General features: G+C 35.3%; 1 protein-coding gene and 1 non-coding gene across 6 annotated transcripts; one reads left to right on the forward strand and one right to left on the reverse strand.

The window, feature by feature from the left end:
• Nucleotides 1–1,069: 1,069 nt before the first annotated feature.
• Nucleotides 1,070–15,018, reverse strand: LOC131668586 (uncharacterized). Of its 5 annotated transcripts, none has more exons than XM_058942879.1 (10): nt 14,935–15,006; nt 13,798–14,292; nt 10,698–10,791; nt 9,016–9,118; nt 8,233–8,364; nt 5,641–6,083; nt 4,695–4,914; nt 4,173–4,428; nt 3,377–3,590; nt 1,070–3,159 (listed from the first exon to the last, which is right to left on the reverse strand). In XM_058942879.1, exons 3-10 carry the CDS (start codon nt 10,770–10,772, stop codon nt 2,776–2,778), a joined length of 1,827 nt encoding a protein of 608 aa, XP_058798862.1. In that variant the 5' UTR covers nt 10,773–10,791; nt 13,798–14,292; nt 14,935–15,006; the 3' UTR covers nt 1,070–2,775. The 5 variants fall into 5 exon arrangements, with proteins under 5 accessions (XP_058798862.1, XP_058798861.1, XP_058798863.1 ...); XM_058942878.1 differs by having other exon boundaries at nt 14,865–15,004; XM_058942880.1 differs by having other exon boundaries at nt 14,908–14,994.
• Nucleotides 7,317–7,389, forward strand: Trnat-ugu (transfer RNA threonine (anticodon UGU)). The gene has a single exon. It is a non-coding gene; the product is annotated as a tRNA-Thr (tRNA).
• Nucleotides 15,019–16,772: the final 1,754 nt, after the last annotated feature.

Below are 16,772 nucleotides of genomic sequence, written 5' to 3' on the forward strand. Positions count from 1 at the left end.
CTCACCTGCGACCAGCTATACAATATCCCCACCTTTGCTCGCTCGCTTGCTTTCTTTCTTTCACCTGTGTTGTTGGGTGGGAGTTCGGCCGATCTCGAGCCTGTGTCGGCTACTTTATCGGTCGAGCTGTATGTTAAAATACAGTATGCGCTTACCGGTTATTCATGATGTTTGGTTAATTGCAGTAGTGTGATGGACAAAATGCAATTTTATTATCTGTAGCTTTCGAGATAAAAGGCCAGAAATCTATAACGTAAAAGACTCATATTGTAAGTTGCCTATTTCATTTTAAGCAGAATACTTTTTTCTGAAAACCTCTTTAAGCGGTTAGATCAGCGAGATTCTTTTTATAGTTAAATATATGGTGAAATGTATATTAATTGAATGTAATATTTTTTATGCATATCATATCATGAAAAACAATTCTGTAGATCTTGAAATAATAATGAGATTGGTACAATGACATTCCATCAAACATTTTTCATATGAATATGCTATTACTGTTGCGAAACTATTGTAAAGTAAAGGAAATGGTTTTATAATAACTCATTGTTTCTCATTTTTTTGTGTTTTATTGATATGCCACAACAATCGCATGCAAAGGTTAGAATAATTTATGAATTTCACAACGAGGTAATTACATTTTACTGTGTTGAGCACAAGATTTTCAAAGTTGTCATTTCCTTTTATAACTCTTTCTATTGACTTGAGAAATTGCACTTGTTTCTCTTTTTCCATGTTAGAAGCGATAATATATAGTTATTTGAAAACCACGCACTCGATAAATTTCATTACAATTTTTTGTTTGTTAACGCGTGGTTTTTTTTTTATATCGCTCGATCACAGCTCGATTATGTTTTTTTTTATCGCATGTATTGCATTTTATTTACATAAATAAATGGGAAAGTAACGGTAAAATAAAACGTATACTCATCGAAAGTTATATATACTGTATCTGTAATTTCTTTTTATCTAATTCATCAAATAATCTTACGAAAATTGTGTTTTGATACAATATAACAATGTTGTTAAGAATGAATATATATATATATATATATATATATATATACGGATATAATCTGATTGACTGCCACATGAGCTGCGGATTTGTTTTATGATTCTACATTCACAACTAATTATTACAAATTTTTTTTTATAATAAATTTCTTGAGTTTTTCTGAGAGTTATTAAATAAATTAACTAGGATATGGACTAGTAACTTTTAAAAAACGTTTTTGCGTTTCGTTCAAAATATTTCTACACTTTGCGTAACAGTAACTAATAAAAATGCAACATTAAAAACGTTCATGTTTCTTTTATTTATTGTTTTATTTATTCTTCCTCATTCATCCTTTGTATTGGTAATATCAAACTAAAATTTCTCTTAATAAATAGTAGTCATCAGATTAATCATCTTCTTAAACTTGTTGAATCTTATCTAAATTGGCATAATCGGTTTTTTTTTGCATTTGAACGAGGTAATTATACAAAGTGAATCCTGATTATACTAAAAACCTCACGAAATTATATGCCTTGCTTTTACTTTTTATTATTATGTTAGTTTTTTCAAGTAGAGGTATTTCATTAAAAAATCAACATGTAACAGTCCTCCCCATAACAAACTTGGTTCGTTTGAGGAATTTATATGTATAGACATCCATAACATTTTTTATTTGATACCAACAATGATCCTACATTAACTTTAAAGGACAACACTTAATCGAGACTCGTGGCTATACAGGGTACAAAAATATATTTACACTACTGTTGTGGACGTGCCGATCGTATATAAGTCAAGCGAGCCGATCAACATTAGTAAAAAAAGTCTTCGAAAAATCGGATTATAGTCGAAATATAGACATATAATTACCACAACATAACTTTTATTCGTCTCTTTTCAACTGCTATATAGAAAAAGTGCTTTTGGAGAGCTAATAGTAAGAATATATGTATAGGAAATGATACAGCTTGTATAGGCCACTCGAGTCGAAGAGATATTGATAGTTCGTTTATTATTAGTTCTTTTTTTGATGTATATACTATATCTACAAGTACATGGTAGTTTGGCAAGAAGCGATGTCATTATTATCCTCCACAAATTTTTCTCTTTTACTTTCGTGATGTTATAAGTGATGACATCTTAATGAGATGATTGTCTCGATACAAAACGCAATTCAAAAATGTAACTTTCTCAGTTCCCATTCATCGTCTACTATGTTTTAGTGGTTTCAGCAAAGTCGTTGACTTAACTTGTACTTTTTTTTTGAACGCATTGTCTCGTCGATATGATGCACAATCGAACTTGTAAATAAATTACTATTCTTTGATAAAATAAAGAAAAGAATATTCGGGGTGATCGCTAAAACTGTGTATTGGATGTTGAATATTCAGGTACAATTGGTTTGATAGGTTTTGCAATAAGTCAGCGAATAATAGCGAAAGTACAAAGTGGAGGTCAAGAACGAGTGTAGATTCATTTATAATTCTTATGCTTCTCGAAATATCGTATGATGTATAAACACGAAACAGCTAAAAATTATTGTTTCTTTGTCGGTTAATATATCTCACGATATCTCACTATAGTTACACTACACATGACTAGTTACCTAAGAGTATAATACTGCCAATGTATTCATAACCATAACGAAAAAATCTCCGTTTTTCAACATACGTGCATATTTCAAAACTCACCGAGTCACTTAAATCTAAACACCACTTGCAAAGGTAATATAACCGAAAAAACCTTCATTTATACATATAAAACGTTTAACAAGTTTAGTCCTCACCAATGTCCACGACAGTTTCACTCTTTTCAGCTTCTTTGTCGTTCTTGATATCCTCGATACCTTCACTCGTGTCTTCTCTCTCAATATCCACCAATGTTTGCTCGGATGACAATGTCTCTTGTTTGGCGTAATGCGCAGAATCCCTTCGCTCTATGTCGACTTCGTTCTCGAGTTCGGGTTCCTCGAGTAAAGCGTCTGCCTCGATTACACCGTCGGACAATGCGATTGCACTGTTAAGTCCTTCTTCATAAGCGTGGCTGTCGGTATCGCTTATGTCACAGCGACTTTCCTCGGTATCGAGGGATGTTGCTGCTGTAGTCGCCGTGAAGTATTTCAATTCGTAGTCAGCGGCTGAACGATCCTCGACCACTGCCTGTTAAACGATATCGAGAAATAGGCAATCTTCCTAATTCTATTTCAAAGAATGTACCTAACTTTTCAAGTAAAAATGCATTTTCAATTATCAAACGAATGATGCCGCGGTCATTACTTCCCAAGGCCAATTTTCAACTACAGTAAGTATAATTGACTCCTTCGCCCATTTTCTTTTAATGGTTCAAAGCCGTTACCATGACTTTTTTCTCACTCACCTGGGTATTCAAGGAATAACGGCTGGAATGAGAATCACCACGGTGCTTATCGAAGGACCTCCTCCGGTTATCGTCCGAACGCGAGTGATAGAGCTTTGGATGCTGACGGGTTTTGCGTTGAAGATTCTCACCACTACTCGTTCGAGTTCTACCCTCAAGCTCGCCCGCGAGATACTCGGCACAGTCTGCGGTGAAACGCTCGATCGAATACTCTCTGCAAAGTTAGACACGACTGCTACATTAAATTTTTCACGCTCGACAGAATGTCAAATTCGCACGAAAGAGTACGTAGATGTATTGATACGTAAAAAATATCATTTTTTCTACATTTTAGTCATCCCGCGTTTAATCTTTATTATCATGCGACTCATCATTATTTTGCTCAATCACTTTCAATAAAAAAGTTCGGTGCTCATAAACATTATAGATCAAATCTTTTTATGCTTGAACATTACAGCAAGAGAGTTTCTATATATAGGTATACACATCCACTGTAAAACTGCACATTATCGACCTTTTCCCTATGGAACTTCTTTTTATCGATCAGTGTGCATTACATATTGAAATCGTTTTCCGATACAGGATTCTTGATACATAATTCAAGTATCAGTTTTTAATAAAAAAAAAGACTCTAGCTATATTTATTTGTATGCAACAAGTTCGCCTATTAAAATTTATTTTTCGAACGTTATCGTCAACTTTTCCGATTGAATTGTGATCCATTCTTGATAAATTGTTAGATGAAGAATGTTCGAACGACAAAATGAAAAATGAGATAAACAATCTTTTCAAGTACCTGTAGTCTGTTCTCCTGAAATCGGGACTTCGTCTAAACTCCAAACTTGCCTTACGAAAACTTGCAGATTTATCTAACCTCCGCTCACCGCCTAATTTGTCTAATGACATTTTCCGAAAATTCGGTGATGAAATTTTTCTGAAGTCTCTAGGCGATGTTCTCGACCAGTCTCTTGCTACGAGATCCTCTAAAATTTTTATATCTATAGAGTTTCTTTTGCGTGGCACGAAGTCATCAGGATATCTTATGTTAGAGCCTGTGAAAGTAATTGTAATTATTATTAAACTAATTTTTTCGATGATATGAGAATATCAAGTGATTAAGTTCAATTAAACATTTGCAACTTTTTTTAGGAAAGAACCTAAAAGTCTTTCAAGCCATAATTATACTTTTCATTTAATTTGTTGATAACAGTTGCTATATTCATGTTTTTTTTATATTCCAATGTAGTTTCTCAGAGTTATGAATTAGAAAAATTAAAAAATAAGAATTAAAAAACTCAGGTTATATGTATATATTCACCAGGAAGCTTAGGTGAAAAAGATCGATTGAGCGCCGCAGTTCTCTTGGCATCTTCAAGATCTTCAGCGTCTTCGATCTTTGTTTGTCGTGCCAACTGATGACGTCTAGCGGTATCGGATCGATCCTTCACTTTCAACGTTACCGGACCTTTATTTGGAAGGTGTAGGTCCATAGCCATCGATGCTTGACTTCCAGACAACTTTTGATGTTCTAACGTTATCTATGGGAGGCAACAAAAAAGACATTCTTGTTTTTCTCATAAACTTTACCTTATACATACGATTGAACTTGCGAAATGTTTTCACCTGCACGAGAAAGCTTTTGTGCGCGTATTTAACTATCTCGGTGTTTCGTGTACTTTTATGTCGTTTCAAATGTATGCTTGAAAACATTGAACTAGAACTTTAGCCAACTTGCTGTGTGAGATAACCGTTGAACGTTGTTGGCTTTTGATAAAAACTTGCTGGCGGATGTTGTTTTTGATTACATTGAAATTTAATAAAGATCTTAAGCTTTGTGAACTGCCTTTTCAACTTATTTTGAAATCTGTTTGATAGGTACAGTTACTTTGTTGTAGATTGTGTAACTCAAGTCTATGTAAGTAGAAGAATTTTTAGAATACGAATATGCTTCAGGAAGACTTACAATTACTTGTTATTAGTCGAATTGACTACTGCTTTATAATTTATGTTAGAAAGTTTATTGTTTGGAGATTAATGAAAAAAGTAATACAAAAAGAATTGTACTTTTAATGTTAATTAGTTTTCTTAAATACATAATCATGTGTACAGATGGAGTATACTTATTTATACGTTCTCTTCTAATATTTATATATTAGAAGAATGTAGATAAATGTTGGAAATATTTGTCAAGCTCGAGTCTTAATTCAATTTTATAGAATTTATTCTCAAATGAGAATTTCCTCTAGAAGCAGATTCAAACGTACCTGTTGTGGATTATATCCCGGATTATCCACCGAAATTGCATGCCTCTTGAGCAGTTCTGGATTGAGCAAAGCACAGCCACTAGCAAACTTTGGCGCCCTTTGCCTTGGCGATTTTTTGGCAATGAGCGACGGGGCACTCGGACTCTTCTTTATCGGATTTGTCACACCTTTATCGTTCAAATTCTTGGAGAACTGCATAAGCTCTTGAGTAAATTGTCGACGCGAGTTGTCACGAAGACTTGGGCTTGGGCTGCGATTGACACGGAAAAGTCCGAGCTGATGATCCCACTTGCTGGTCTGGCTGGAGGTTGACTTGCGGTTTCGTTGACTCTTGGCGTTCTTCAGTGTCGAGACTTGGTTGAAGCGGTATCGCGCTGGCACGACTTTCGCTGCACTGTCCCGAGCCTCGAATGTCATTACGCAGGCTGCTACTATGATGAAACCTGTAGGTCGACGTATAGAAGTGCTGATTGGGTTTCCTTTTTGATTGCATGTCACGGAAGCACTATAAAGGCTCTCGATGCGTTCAAGATTGTCCGATATTTGCAACGAATGAGAGCGACAACTACAGTTCTCAGAAAGAATCTGCTAAACAGCTTTGGCAAAATTGTCTGCGATGTAATGATAAAGAGACATTGGTACTGTGATAGTTAATGCCATCCATTATGTCGCCCAGGGATGCACGAGCAAGAACAGATTTAATCGTTCCATTCAGATTCGAACAAAACTTGACAGCTGTATGGAAAGAAAGAAACGATATCGCTCCCCCGCGAAAATGTATAATCAATACCCGTTAAAGGCCGTGTGCGCTCTGTGCTCCCTGCGTTGTTAGCTTATCGAAACACCTGCGGGTTCTCTCTCTCTCTCTCGCTCTTTCACGTATTACTCGTAGCGCGCGCATCGACATACATGTACTGTGTGTGATTGCGCTTACTCACACCTCGTGCTGCTCGTATATAGTTTATACTGATAGCTTTCACTGTACATATTCTCTTCAACGTTTTGAATCATCATAAAAAGTTATTGCTCTGGCTAGTGGATAATCGATTTTAGAATATCGTCTTTTTTGTCTTACAAAAATTACACTATCGATGCGTAACAGGATTGCTTTAGGATTTGTTTTTCATCATATTATTACAATTGCTTTAGAGCTTTAGAAGCTGTGGGAAACGTGGTCTATAATATTTTCTTAGACGAATCGGTATTAGCTGTGGCTTAAGCCATTTTCTAACATATTTTTTTTCAATAAATAAATTTGCTATCAATTCATTTTAATCGAAAGTACGGTTAAATTTTAAATACATGAGTTTTTGGAGTTAAGCATGATGAGAGATATTAAGTTTATTGTTAGAAATAGCGAGTAGATAAAGTCAATTCCTACTATACCGAGGAAGCGACTACTGCGTATTGAATGTATTTATCAAGAGGGATGGGAATCTATTACAAAAATAAAAAAATTAAGTAATTGCCGTTGATTCAATTTTCAGTTTTATATGATAACAAATCTTTACCTATTATACTCCCATAAGCATATTTATATTTTCTACAAATTAAATTTTTATCGATATACGTAAAAAATATAAAAGACAAAAAGATCCATTGAATATAAACACTATAAAAGGCAGAAAAGAGTGCGTAATAGTCAGTACATCTACAAGAACAATATGGTGGTAATAGCCTCCATAGCTCAGGGGTTAGAGCACTGGTCTTGTAAACCAGGGGTCGAGAGTTCAAATCTCTCTGGGGGCAAATTTTTTTTTTAACTACAACCTGCCTTCTGAACCCTCTACTTTATAACAATTCACTTCTTTCATTGCAATTGCGCGCCACTTCAATTAAAAAGGCAAGAAAAGGATACTGGTACAAGGTGCTCAATATATATGGACCGAACCGAGCGAATGTCGCTGGCGACGCTGGTGGATCGATATATATACGAGTCCCGGCCTAGTTTCGGAGGTAGAACGCGCAATTTTACCCCACGATCATGTGGTTCTCTATCTCTCTCTTTCTCTCTTTCTCTCTCTCTCTCTCTCTCTCTCTCTCTCTCTCTCTCTCTCTCCGTTGTCGTGTTTCCCTTGAGCATTGTTTCGCACACATGTCTCGATCGCATCCGTCAACTCTCTCACTCTCGCTGAGGTTTCGGCTCTCTCGCGGGAGCGTCTGTATTGTATCTGTGAGTGCTCTCGAATAGAATATCTATTATCTCTAGCATTGTTGCGCTCAGTTATAATGTACTATTGTGAACTGATATTTTAAAAACGTTTAATTTTTCTAGTGTATCGAATGTTTTTTAGATGCATTAATTTTTTAAGAAAAACGTTACATCATACGTTAATTTTTAAATAATATATAGCTAATTTTAATGACGTTCGTTTAAATATTTTTGTTTTGTTTGATTGATAATAAAAAATTAACCACGATGATTTTTGACATAAGTAGTAAAAGACGTTTATGTCAGATCCGAAAATCTACGTTCTAATGATTCAATGTTGATTTACGATTTCAATTTAGTAAATGAAAATCACATAAAATATTAGACTTTAAACTTCTGAATTTATTCAAAATAAATCACTATTTCAAGTATGTATTTACCTCCAAAACCCATGACAATAGGTCCAGCGTAGCTCAAATTGTTGAGATGAAAGCCTCTCGATTCGTTTTTAACTCGTATCGTGAGGTTCCCCCTAACTTCTTGTGCAACTGACAATTGATCGGCGTAATAACCTAATCGACAGAAAGGAACAAAATAACATTACAATCGTACGAAAGGTTAAAAAAAAAGCATCCAAGTTCTACCGATTCTCTTGAAAATGCTTCTAAAAATAAAAGTTTTCCAAATAGAAATGTTCTTCCGACTAAACAAATAAGAATTTATTTTAATGTAAGGTTCACGTATATAATCTTCGATAAAATCGAATAAAGTCGGTCAGTTGAATCTCTGAATAATGTGTGAATTCGTTCTCAGTTTCAATTAATGCAAGAATCAATCGCATCAATGATTTGTATCGAGAATTTTATTTTACGGATTTAAACGAGTACAAAGCTTTCGAAACGAAATGGATTTATTGTAAGCTCAATTAATTACGATTTTTCTCCGTTATTCTCGACGAGGTTATTTTTATTTACGACCTTTGCCTCGTTTTCGTACCGTGTCCGTTGGATGAAACATCGCATATTTCAATAAATTCAGTTCTTTGTTCTATCTTGGAAAACGAAAGATCGCGTGCTTTTCAATAACACGGCAAAATTCAATCCAATAACTTTAATATGATCTAACATAACTTGATTTGATTCTAATCTTTCATAGGTTGACCTTTCGTGTCAAAAGCTTTGCAAAACATACAAGTTGCAAATAGATAAAAATATAATAATTACCTATGGTAGCCATGCAAGCCCCTAAAAGCATTAGTAGAAGCCCTATACCAAGAGCCTTGCAGGCGTGCCATAAGCAGCGTGTCGTCACTTTACCCTTCACCACCTGCACAGTAGCATTTAATTACACAGACCACGCGTTAGCCATTATAATCTTCATCCAATATGCCTACACGTTATATACCCTGTCAGCGAAATCAATATGCTGCATAGCGATTGACACGTTTCGCACGTAGCTGCTTCGTGGTCACGTTTGCGTAATATCGCATATTTGATTTGTGATCCGCGATCAACCTTCTCATTGAATCATGTTTACATTGAGGTTCAATCGATGGTTTGCAATTTCACATTCTTTACACATTTGCGTGTTCGTACTTCTTTTATTTTTGATAAAAATAATTGACTTCGAATTATCGTTTTTAAAATGCTAAAATCGCATTAATAAATAGCTTCAGAATCACCAAAAAAGTTTTACCGAAGTAGCTCTTAGAAAAAAAGAATCGAGGAAAAATAGAAAGCATATTCGCGTTGGAAGCTGGAATGAGGCAACTGTAGTTGTTTCATAAATTTCCCCGCAGTTGGATACAGCTTAAAGCGTCCAATTAATAAATGCAAATGCGCGAGAATCAAGGCGAGCGACGCGCGCGCGTATTTGAATTTTACAAGCAAGGCGTGGGTTAATTGCGCATTCGGTTCCAAATAGGAATTCACAAGAAAACATTCGTTTTATTTTCACGTTGGGCCATTTCTAAATGTTGCTGTATAATAAACAAACAGCGTTTGTATTTTTAGCTTAACGCGAGAACGAGCTGGAAAATTCTCCGTTTGTGAGGTCATTTAATCTGAAACGATCCTTTTTTTTCGTTGCTCGTTATTCCGTTTTCTGCTGTTTGGTTTAGTTTTAATGAGTCTTAGAAACAAATTGTAAAAAGAAAGAAACTACGGAATTACGGTAGTGAATGAAAATTATTTTCACAAGCTGAGAAATGTTAATAAAATCCAGACCATTTCTATATATAGCAATCAGAATCTATTCAAGTTCGTAATGGCGTCACTAATGCGCCAACGACTCTCGACACTCAATTAATTCTGAAAATAACCAGTAGCTATGGTAATGAAGCTTTCTAAAAACTTGATATGTAATTCCAAACACTGCAATTTGAGATATAGCTTCAATAGTTTTTATTGTTCGTTTGAAAATAAAAGCTCCTAGAACTCCGTCTCGCTGGTTTCTAACTTTTAAATAGAGAAAGATGAAAGTTCTTTTTTCCGAAAGAATCAAAATTGGGTCATAGTATTTCGCATGCTTATCTCAAAGTTGGATTCAGCGAAAAGCGTGCAATTAAATTTATCACAAACGTATATAATGTTATCATTTAATTAAAAAGTTGAAGCTCCGTGTTTGCAAAGATGTACATATAGAATTGCGAGTAAAGAGGGATAAAAAAAGCTTAAAGTGGCGATTGTAGTGCTGTTTTACGTAATTAAACAAAATGCACTCGAGAGATGTAATTTCGTTTCCAGAATGTAAGCACGTAATTTTGTCGAAAGGTCTGCGTAAAAATATAACCTTATTATATTATTTTCGGCGCAAGTTGAGCGTAGAGTTCTTCATAAGAGTGAATTATGTCGACTGTGTTTTGATAATAATTTGAAAAGGAAATTTAGTAGTGTCATATACGTACCTGAACGTTCCAGTGAGCACCGGGTGCATAAGCCCGTCTCTGGGTACCCTGCCATTGTAGGCTGCCCTGGGGCATCCTGGGGTCCTCGGCGGTGCTGCGTGAAAGTTCAAGCTTACTCACAGATGTACTTACTATCTTTCACTTGTACTCGCGAGAGAAAGACAGAAAGAGAGATATTTAAGTGCAATGCATACAAGAGTGCAACGCTGGTTAATAGGATTAAATTTCAACAAAAAAAGAAAGAAAGGCTTTTATTCCAACGAACGAGTTTAAATATTTTTGAAAGCTTGCATTGTCATTGGATTTTAATGACCAAAGCAGCATTACGATAAGTAATTTAATGATGATTTGTTTTTATTTGATGAGGAGACTAAGTACTTTGGTACTTTATATATTATTTAATGTGTGGACAAATATTGGAAGCTTTGATGTTTTTTGTTTGATAGGAAAATTTAATCTTATTATTTTTTGCAATAAAATGCACTTTTGGTTGGAGCGTCAGTTAATTATGTCTTTTAGTTTACACATCTTTTAATAGAGCCTTGTAAATGTGGCATTCATCAAATTCGTTTATTTAAATGCTTTTATGGAAATTGTCATTTCGAAGTAAAAACACATAGAGATTCTATCAAAATAACTTGAAACCTGCGATGAAATAGTTGAGCCCTCGAGATATAAAAAAGCATTCGTTTACGTTTTTTTTTTGGTCGCGTGTAATCTACATGGATGAAACGTCGGCATTGAAGCAAAAGACTTTTGAAATCGAAAACTGAATATCTATCAAAATGTTCGCTCTGAAAGCTCGTAAGTTTAAATATTAAAGGTTAGAGATAGCTTTTCTTCAAATTATTCAACTTTATGTCTACAGGAAAATGTCTTATTTCCGATGGATATACTCATTACTGGCGTTACTTGGTATATTGCCCACACGTAGATAAAATTAAGAAAGTTAGATGGATTTCTCTATTCAAATGAAATCAAGTTTGAAATTTGTCGGAGGAATTAATTTCCGAGTTCTCCAGAGTGCAATCAAAATTCATATCTTAGAATAAATACTGAGACTCTCTAATAAATTTTCGTTAGACAGCTAATAAAAAGTAAATAAGTCAAATTAAAACTTGAAGTTACGAGATGAAACTCTGCTCATCGGGTTATAACCATCAAAAGTTTACTTCGTTGCTGTTGTGTAGTCACAGTTGAAAGTTAAACTAATCAAGTTAAGTATTATTTGACGATATATGTCTCCCGGATTTTATAAAGGTTGTCCAAGTATCCGAGTATCGAGAAAAATAAGAAGCGCGCACGTCTTTTTTCTAATTGGTCCCTCCGGCAACGCGGCGCGCGGCAGAGCGCAGTTCGTCTGAAATTTTAATGACGGTCTTTTTCTATTGTGCTCTACCTTACAATGAGACATGGCATGGCTTGAGCGACTTTTTTTTCATTGCTAGGATGTCAAGCGTCAAGCGCTTTTGGTTATATCGGTCGACAACGTGTCTCTCTCACTTTCGGTTGGCGTGTTTATCTTTTTTTTTTCTGCTTGTGTGTGCCACACTAGGGATAAGTTTCTTTGACGGATTTACTTTGTGGTTTGTCCTACAACATTGCGGCGTTAAAAAATAATCGCGAAAAAAACGAATAGCTAATGTTTTATTCGTATTTTTGTAGTTCAAAGTTTTCGTTCAAGAGAACAGAAATAAATTACAATAAGTCAACATAACGTGAAATAGTAGGAGGAGCTCGTGATTGCATGCATTAGGCTTCAGGAAAAGAGGTATGTTTATTTTCGACGGTCTACACCACACGGCTTTTAGCGTCAACTCGAGCGTATCACGGTTTTTAAAATAGTTAGGTCATCCGCTTTGATAATGTGCTGATACATTCATTATTCATCATCTGCTTACGCGGAGTAATAGTTTGGCAAACAGAATGACTGATGATACGGGTAAATAATGCGCGTCGAACGCTGTTTTCTTTACCCTATTGTAGCCGTGTGTACACTATCGGTGCGCTCCGTCATCCCGATAAGAAAAAAATAATCGCATTCATTACCGCTATTTATTTAGTACTAGAATTTCTGGGTGATTGTTCGTTCGACGATTTTTTATTTTTGAAAATTTCATTTTATTTGAACAAAAGTGTTTGTGAATTTAAAAGACCGTCATTGTGATGGATGTTGTATTTTTTTCTTTCACATATTTCAATAAAGAGCACTCGTGCAAAATTCATGACGGATCTATTCCGTAAACCCCGTTAAAATTGAATGACCATGAGTAATTCAGTCGTGACTGAAAATTGAATCATTACGAGAGCTTGATCCGAAATCCCTAGAGAATACCTTTCGTCATAATACTCTATTATTAGAGGAATTCATCCGAAATGCACGTCGATTCAGCAACTCTTAGTGTATTTGCAAAGCATCTTTGTGCTTTATCCGTATATTGTAACAAGTTTACGACATTGTAATTTCGAACGAATCTGTCGAGGTATTATCATAAAGATTTGTAAGAAAATGCGCGTGCTTCTGAAAATAAGTTATTTGAAGTCTACGGAAGCTTGAACTTAAGCCCCTGGCCACCTACTTTGCGTCTACGTCTTCGCGTCTGTTCACCTTTGTCATCGCGGTGGCGACAATGATATATACCTTTTCTTTCAACTGTCACCTACAGACTTGTCTTGTTGTGCGATTCCGATGTCTGCATTTCGGTCGATATAAGTCATACAATCTTTTATTTATTTGTTTGATCAATGCAACGTTAAAAATGCTTAAAGAAATAACGATTTCAAATTTTTTTATTTCATTGTTCTCATTGTTTTCAAACATTCTACGCTTTTCCAATTTGGATTTAAATTCATTCTTTCGAAGTCAGTCTAATGCATTCGATTATTTGATACTACGCCATTAATTATATTAATGGTTTAGCGAGATAAACATGCGGAATAAATATTTTCCGTACGTAGAATGAAAAATTGAAAAGGAGGTTTTTATAAAAAGCTGATGGCATAAACGAGACGAGATGATAGTAGTGCAAGGAAAGAGCTAACGAATAAAGTTTTCAAATTAACGAGCAAAATCGGAAGGCATCTTTTAATCTCGACTTACCTCGTACGCGCCGCCGCCGAATGTTAAAAGTCAAACCATTACCGTCTTGGCTCGACCAGTCCTTTCCTCGTTTTATTTGCTTGCTTTTTTTTCCTTTACTTTCTTGCCATGCTGTTTTCTCACTTCCGTAATTACATTGGTTTGCACTCGTTGGATATATTTGCAACAAACTCCTGTGTTCTTTTCGCACTTGTTAGGTGGCACGGTGCTGATGATTTTCGTGAAAACGACATTCTTTGTTTGTTCGTCATTCGTCTCGTCCGCTTTTAATTTTTTCTTCTTAATAAAGACTTTCTTGTCACATCTCAATGTGTAATTGTAGAAAATTTATGAAAAATCTGAAGGTTTCGAAAATAATACTTTGCACTTGGGCTGTTTGGTGCTCAATAGAAACCACATTTCCATAGTATTTGTAAAATATGTCTTTCTAAGTTCAAGATAAAAATTCTCGGTATATCTCTATTGTTTAAAGCCATTGAAATCGAACTTTGATATCTTAAAACAATAATAATAAATCATCATTGCGTTTAACAATAATATAATAAATAATATTAAATAATTTATACGTCAATTTCGAATAAAGATATCCTGTACCTTACTGGATATTATAAAAGGCAACAATTAAATATTCTTAAATAATCAATAATCGATATAATTACGGAATAAATGATGTGCTAAAAATACGTTCGGAACAAAGTCAACCTAAATAAAAGCAGCACCTTTCTCATTTCAAAATGATTCAAAATTTAAACCAACTGAATGTGCATATTAATCACTGGACTAAATTCTATATAGCAATGATGGCAAATGAAATATCTGTTCTATTTACATGTTTTCATGCACCGTATTCAATATTAGAAAATTTTCAAAAGATAATAATATTCGAACTTTTAATAAAAGAAATTGACAGCCTTCAATCACACATATAAAGCTAAACAAAGACTATTAAAAATTAACCGTCAAAACACATTCTAAAAAACCTTTGGTGACCGCCACCTGCTTACATAAAAGAAAACAAAAAATTCCTTCCTCCCATCCACACAAAACACCTATTAAACTTTGATCACCTGAGATTTCACAACAACAACGCACACACATACACATACTCACTAACGACAAATGATATATCAGGTTAACCTATTTCTCGCCCGGAAAGTAAAAGAGGAATACGCGCTTTAGCGTCCAGGGAGTGTCTCGCTCGGGCCAGAGAGCCAACATCACCTGTTGGTCCAGTGCTCTGTTTCTCTTCACTCAACCCCCTTTGCCACGCAGACCGGAGAAAAGAGTGGAATACAGCAAAAGTTCTGCTGCGCCGGCGCAGATCGATGCTCCGCGGATGCTGCGCAGCGTATCCCTCCACTGCCGTTGCTGCTGCTTTTTTTCCTTTGTTCGCTCTTTCTTTTTTTTCTGCATCTCTGGCGTTTTTTAGGCTTGCTGTGAAAACGTGCCTTCGTGTTTGAGAATTCCTTTGTTTTTTACTTTGACGATGAATGCATGCCAATATTTACAATGAAGTTTGTGTCTGCCTTTCTGTAAAATTCATCGCTCGTGTATAATGTGCCGTGCGTTGAAGGCAGTCTGACCAGAGGTTGACCTATAACTACTCGTGTATACACTATACATAGCTTTGTATTCATCCTCTTCTCTCTCTCTCTCTCTCTCTCTCTTTCATATGTTCCATGTACTTTTAACGACTAGTCTGGCTTGCAAATGTTAAATATCATGTTCTGCTTGTCATTTATAGTTTGATAGTACCAAGGTTTTAATCGAGTATAAAAAGGAATTTGCAAAGGTGGTGCGATAGCGAGCTTCACCGTTCCGTAAAAGGCATCGTAGAAAGCGTTGAATCATTGAATGGTGTTCAAATTAAAAGTTTTGCGCCGAATTGCATGCCAGTGGCGCTTCGGCAGTGCATCCGGTCGTAAACTTATCTCAGAATGAAACGAGTGAAAGTTAAATTTGAATCTAATGGAAAGCTATCCTTATAACAAAGAGTTTGCTTGTATTTGGAGGGGAAGGGTATATAGTTGAACGCCCGTCAACTGCTTGTCCTCTCTATTTACATCGTTTAGAGTTACATCGTTAGCGTCTCTACGATCACGGAACCCTTACAATGGATCAGGGGTTCGAGATCCCCCGTCGACAATGTAAGACAACCTCGCGAGAGTTTACTGCAGAATTCGCCGTCTGATTATTACGCTTATCTGTAAGCTTCGCTCGATCGGCTTCTGCAGTCAAGCGAAATTAATTTGATTTGATGGGCCGTCGATAGCACTTTCCAGTTGAATCGAGTGATTGTATCACTTCGACATTGCTTAGAGAGAGGATAGTTTCGAGGTGCTAGATTAGTTTCATTAGTTCCAGTGTAATTGGGTCGGAAATATCAAGTAAGTTTATGCTGTTTTCGTTCACTAAATTAATTTTGCCAAAGTTACGTATCCAATCCAAATGTTCAATTGCGTTTATTAGTTGCACTGCTAATTTTCTAGGAAGACCTGAACTGTGTATTTAAAAATTAGGAGTATGTGAAGGATATAGTTTTTGAAAATAATAATAATAAAAGAACCGACAAAAATGAATTTTTCATTTAATTCATTTATTAAAACTTTCTAGTATTATATTAATTTTTTATAGTTTCTCTGTATCTGCTTTACTGTACAATTTTTTCTTTTATTTAAATTTACTTCGTCACAATTGCGCCTTCCTCGCTCGCTTGCACTCGCACACAAAACGCTCATCATATATCTCTCTCATGTTAGCCGCGTATACGGGGTGAGCATATTTTTTCATCTATCAGTTGAATAAGTTATTGTAATAACTAAAATCAGAATTGATGCCTGGAGTCTTCGAATATGTGAGCTTGATGTGTACATTTCCGAATTTGACAAAGTCAATTATGAGCGTACTTATGAATTACCATAACTGATGCTTAAAATTTCAATAAACAAAAGTGATGCAAAACAAATACGACGGAA

This window comes from Phymastichus coffea, unplaced genomic scaffold, assembly GCF_024137745.1.
Source record: "Phymastichus coffea isolate CEN01 unplaced genomic scaffold, Cenicafe_Pcof_1.1 PCOF00081, whole genome shotgun sequence".
In the NCBI taxonomy this organism is placed as follows: Eukaryota; Metazoa; Arthropoda; class Insecta; order Hymenoptera; family Eulophidae; genus Phymastichus; species Phymastichus coffea.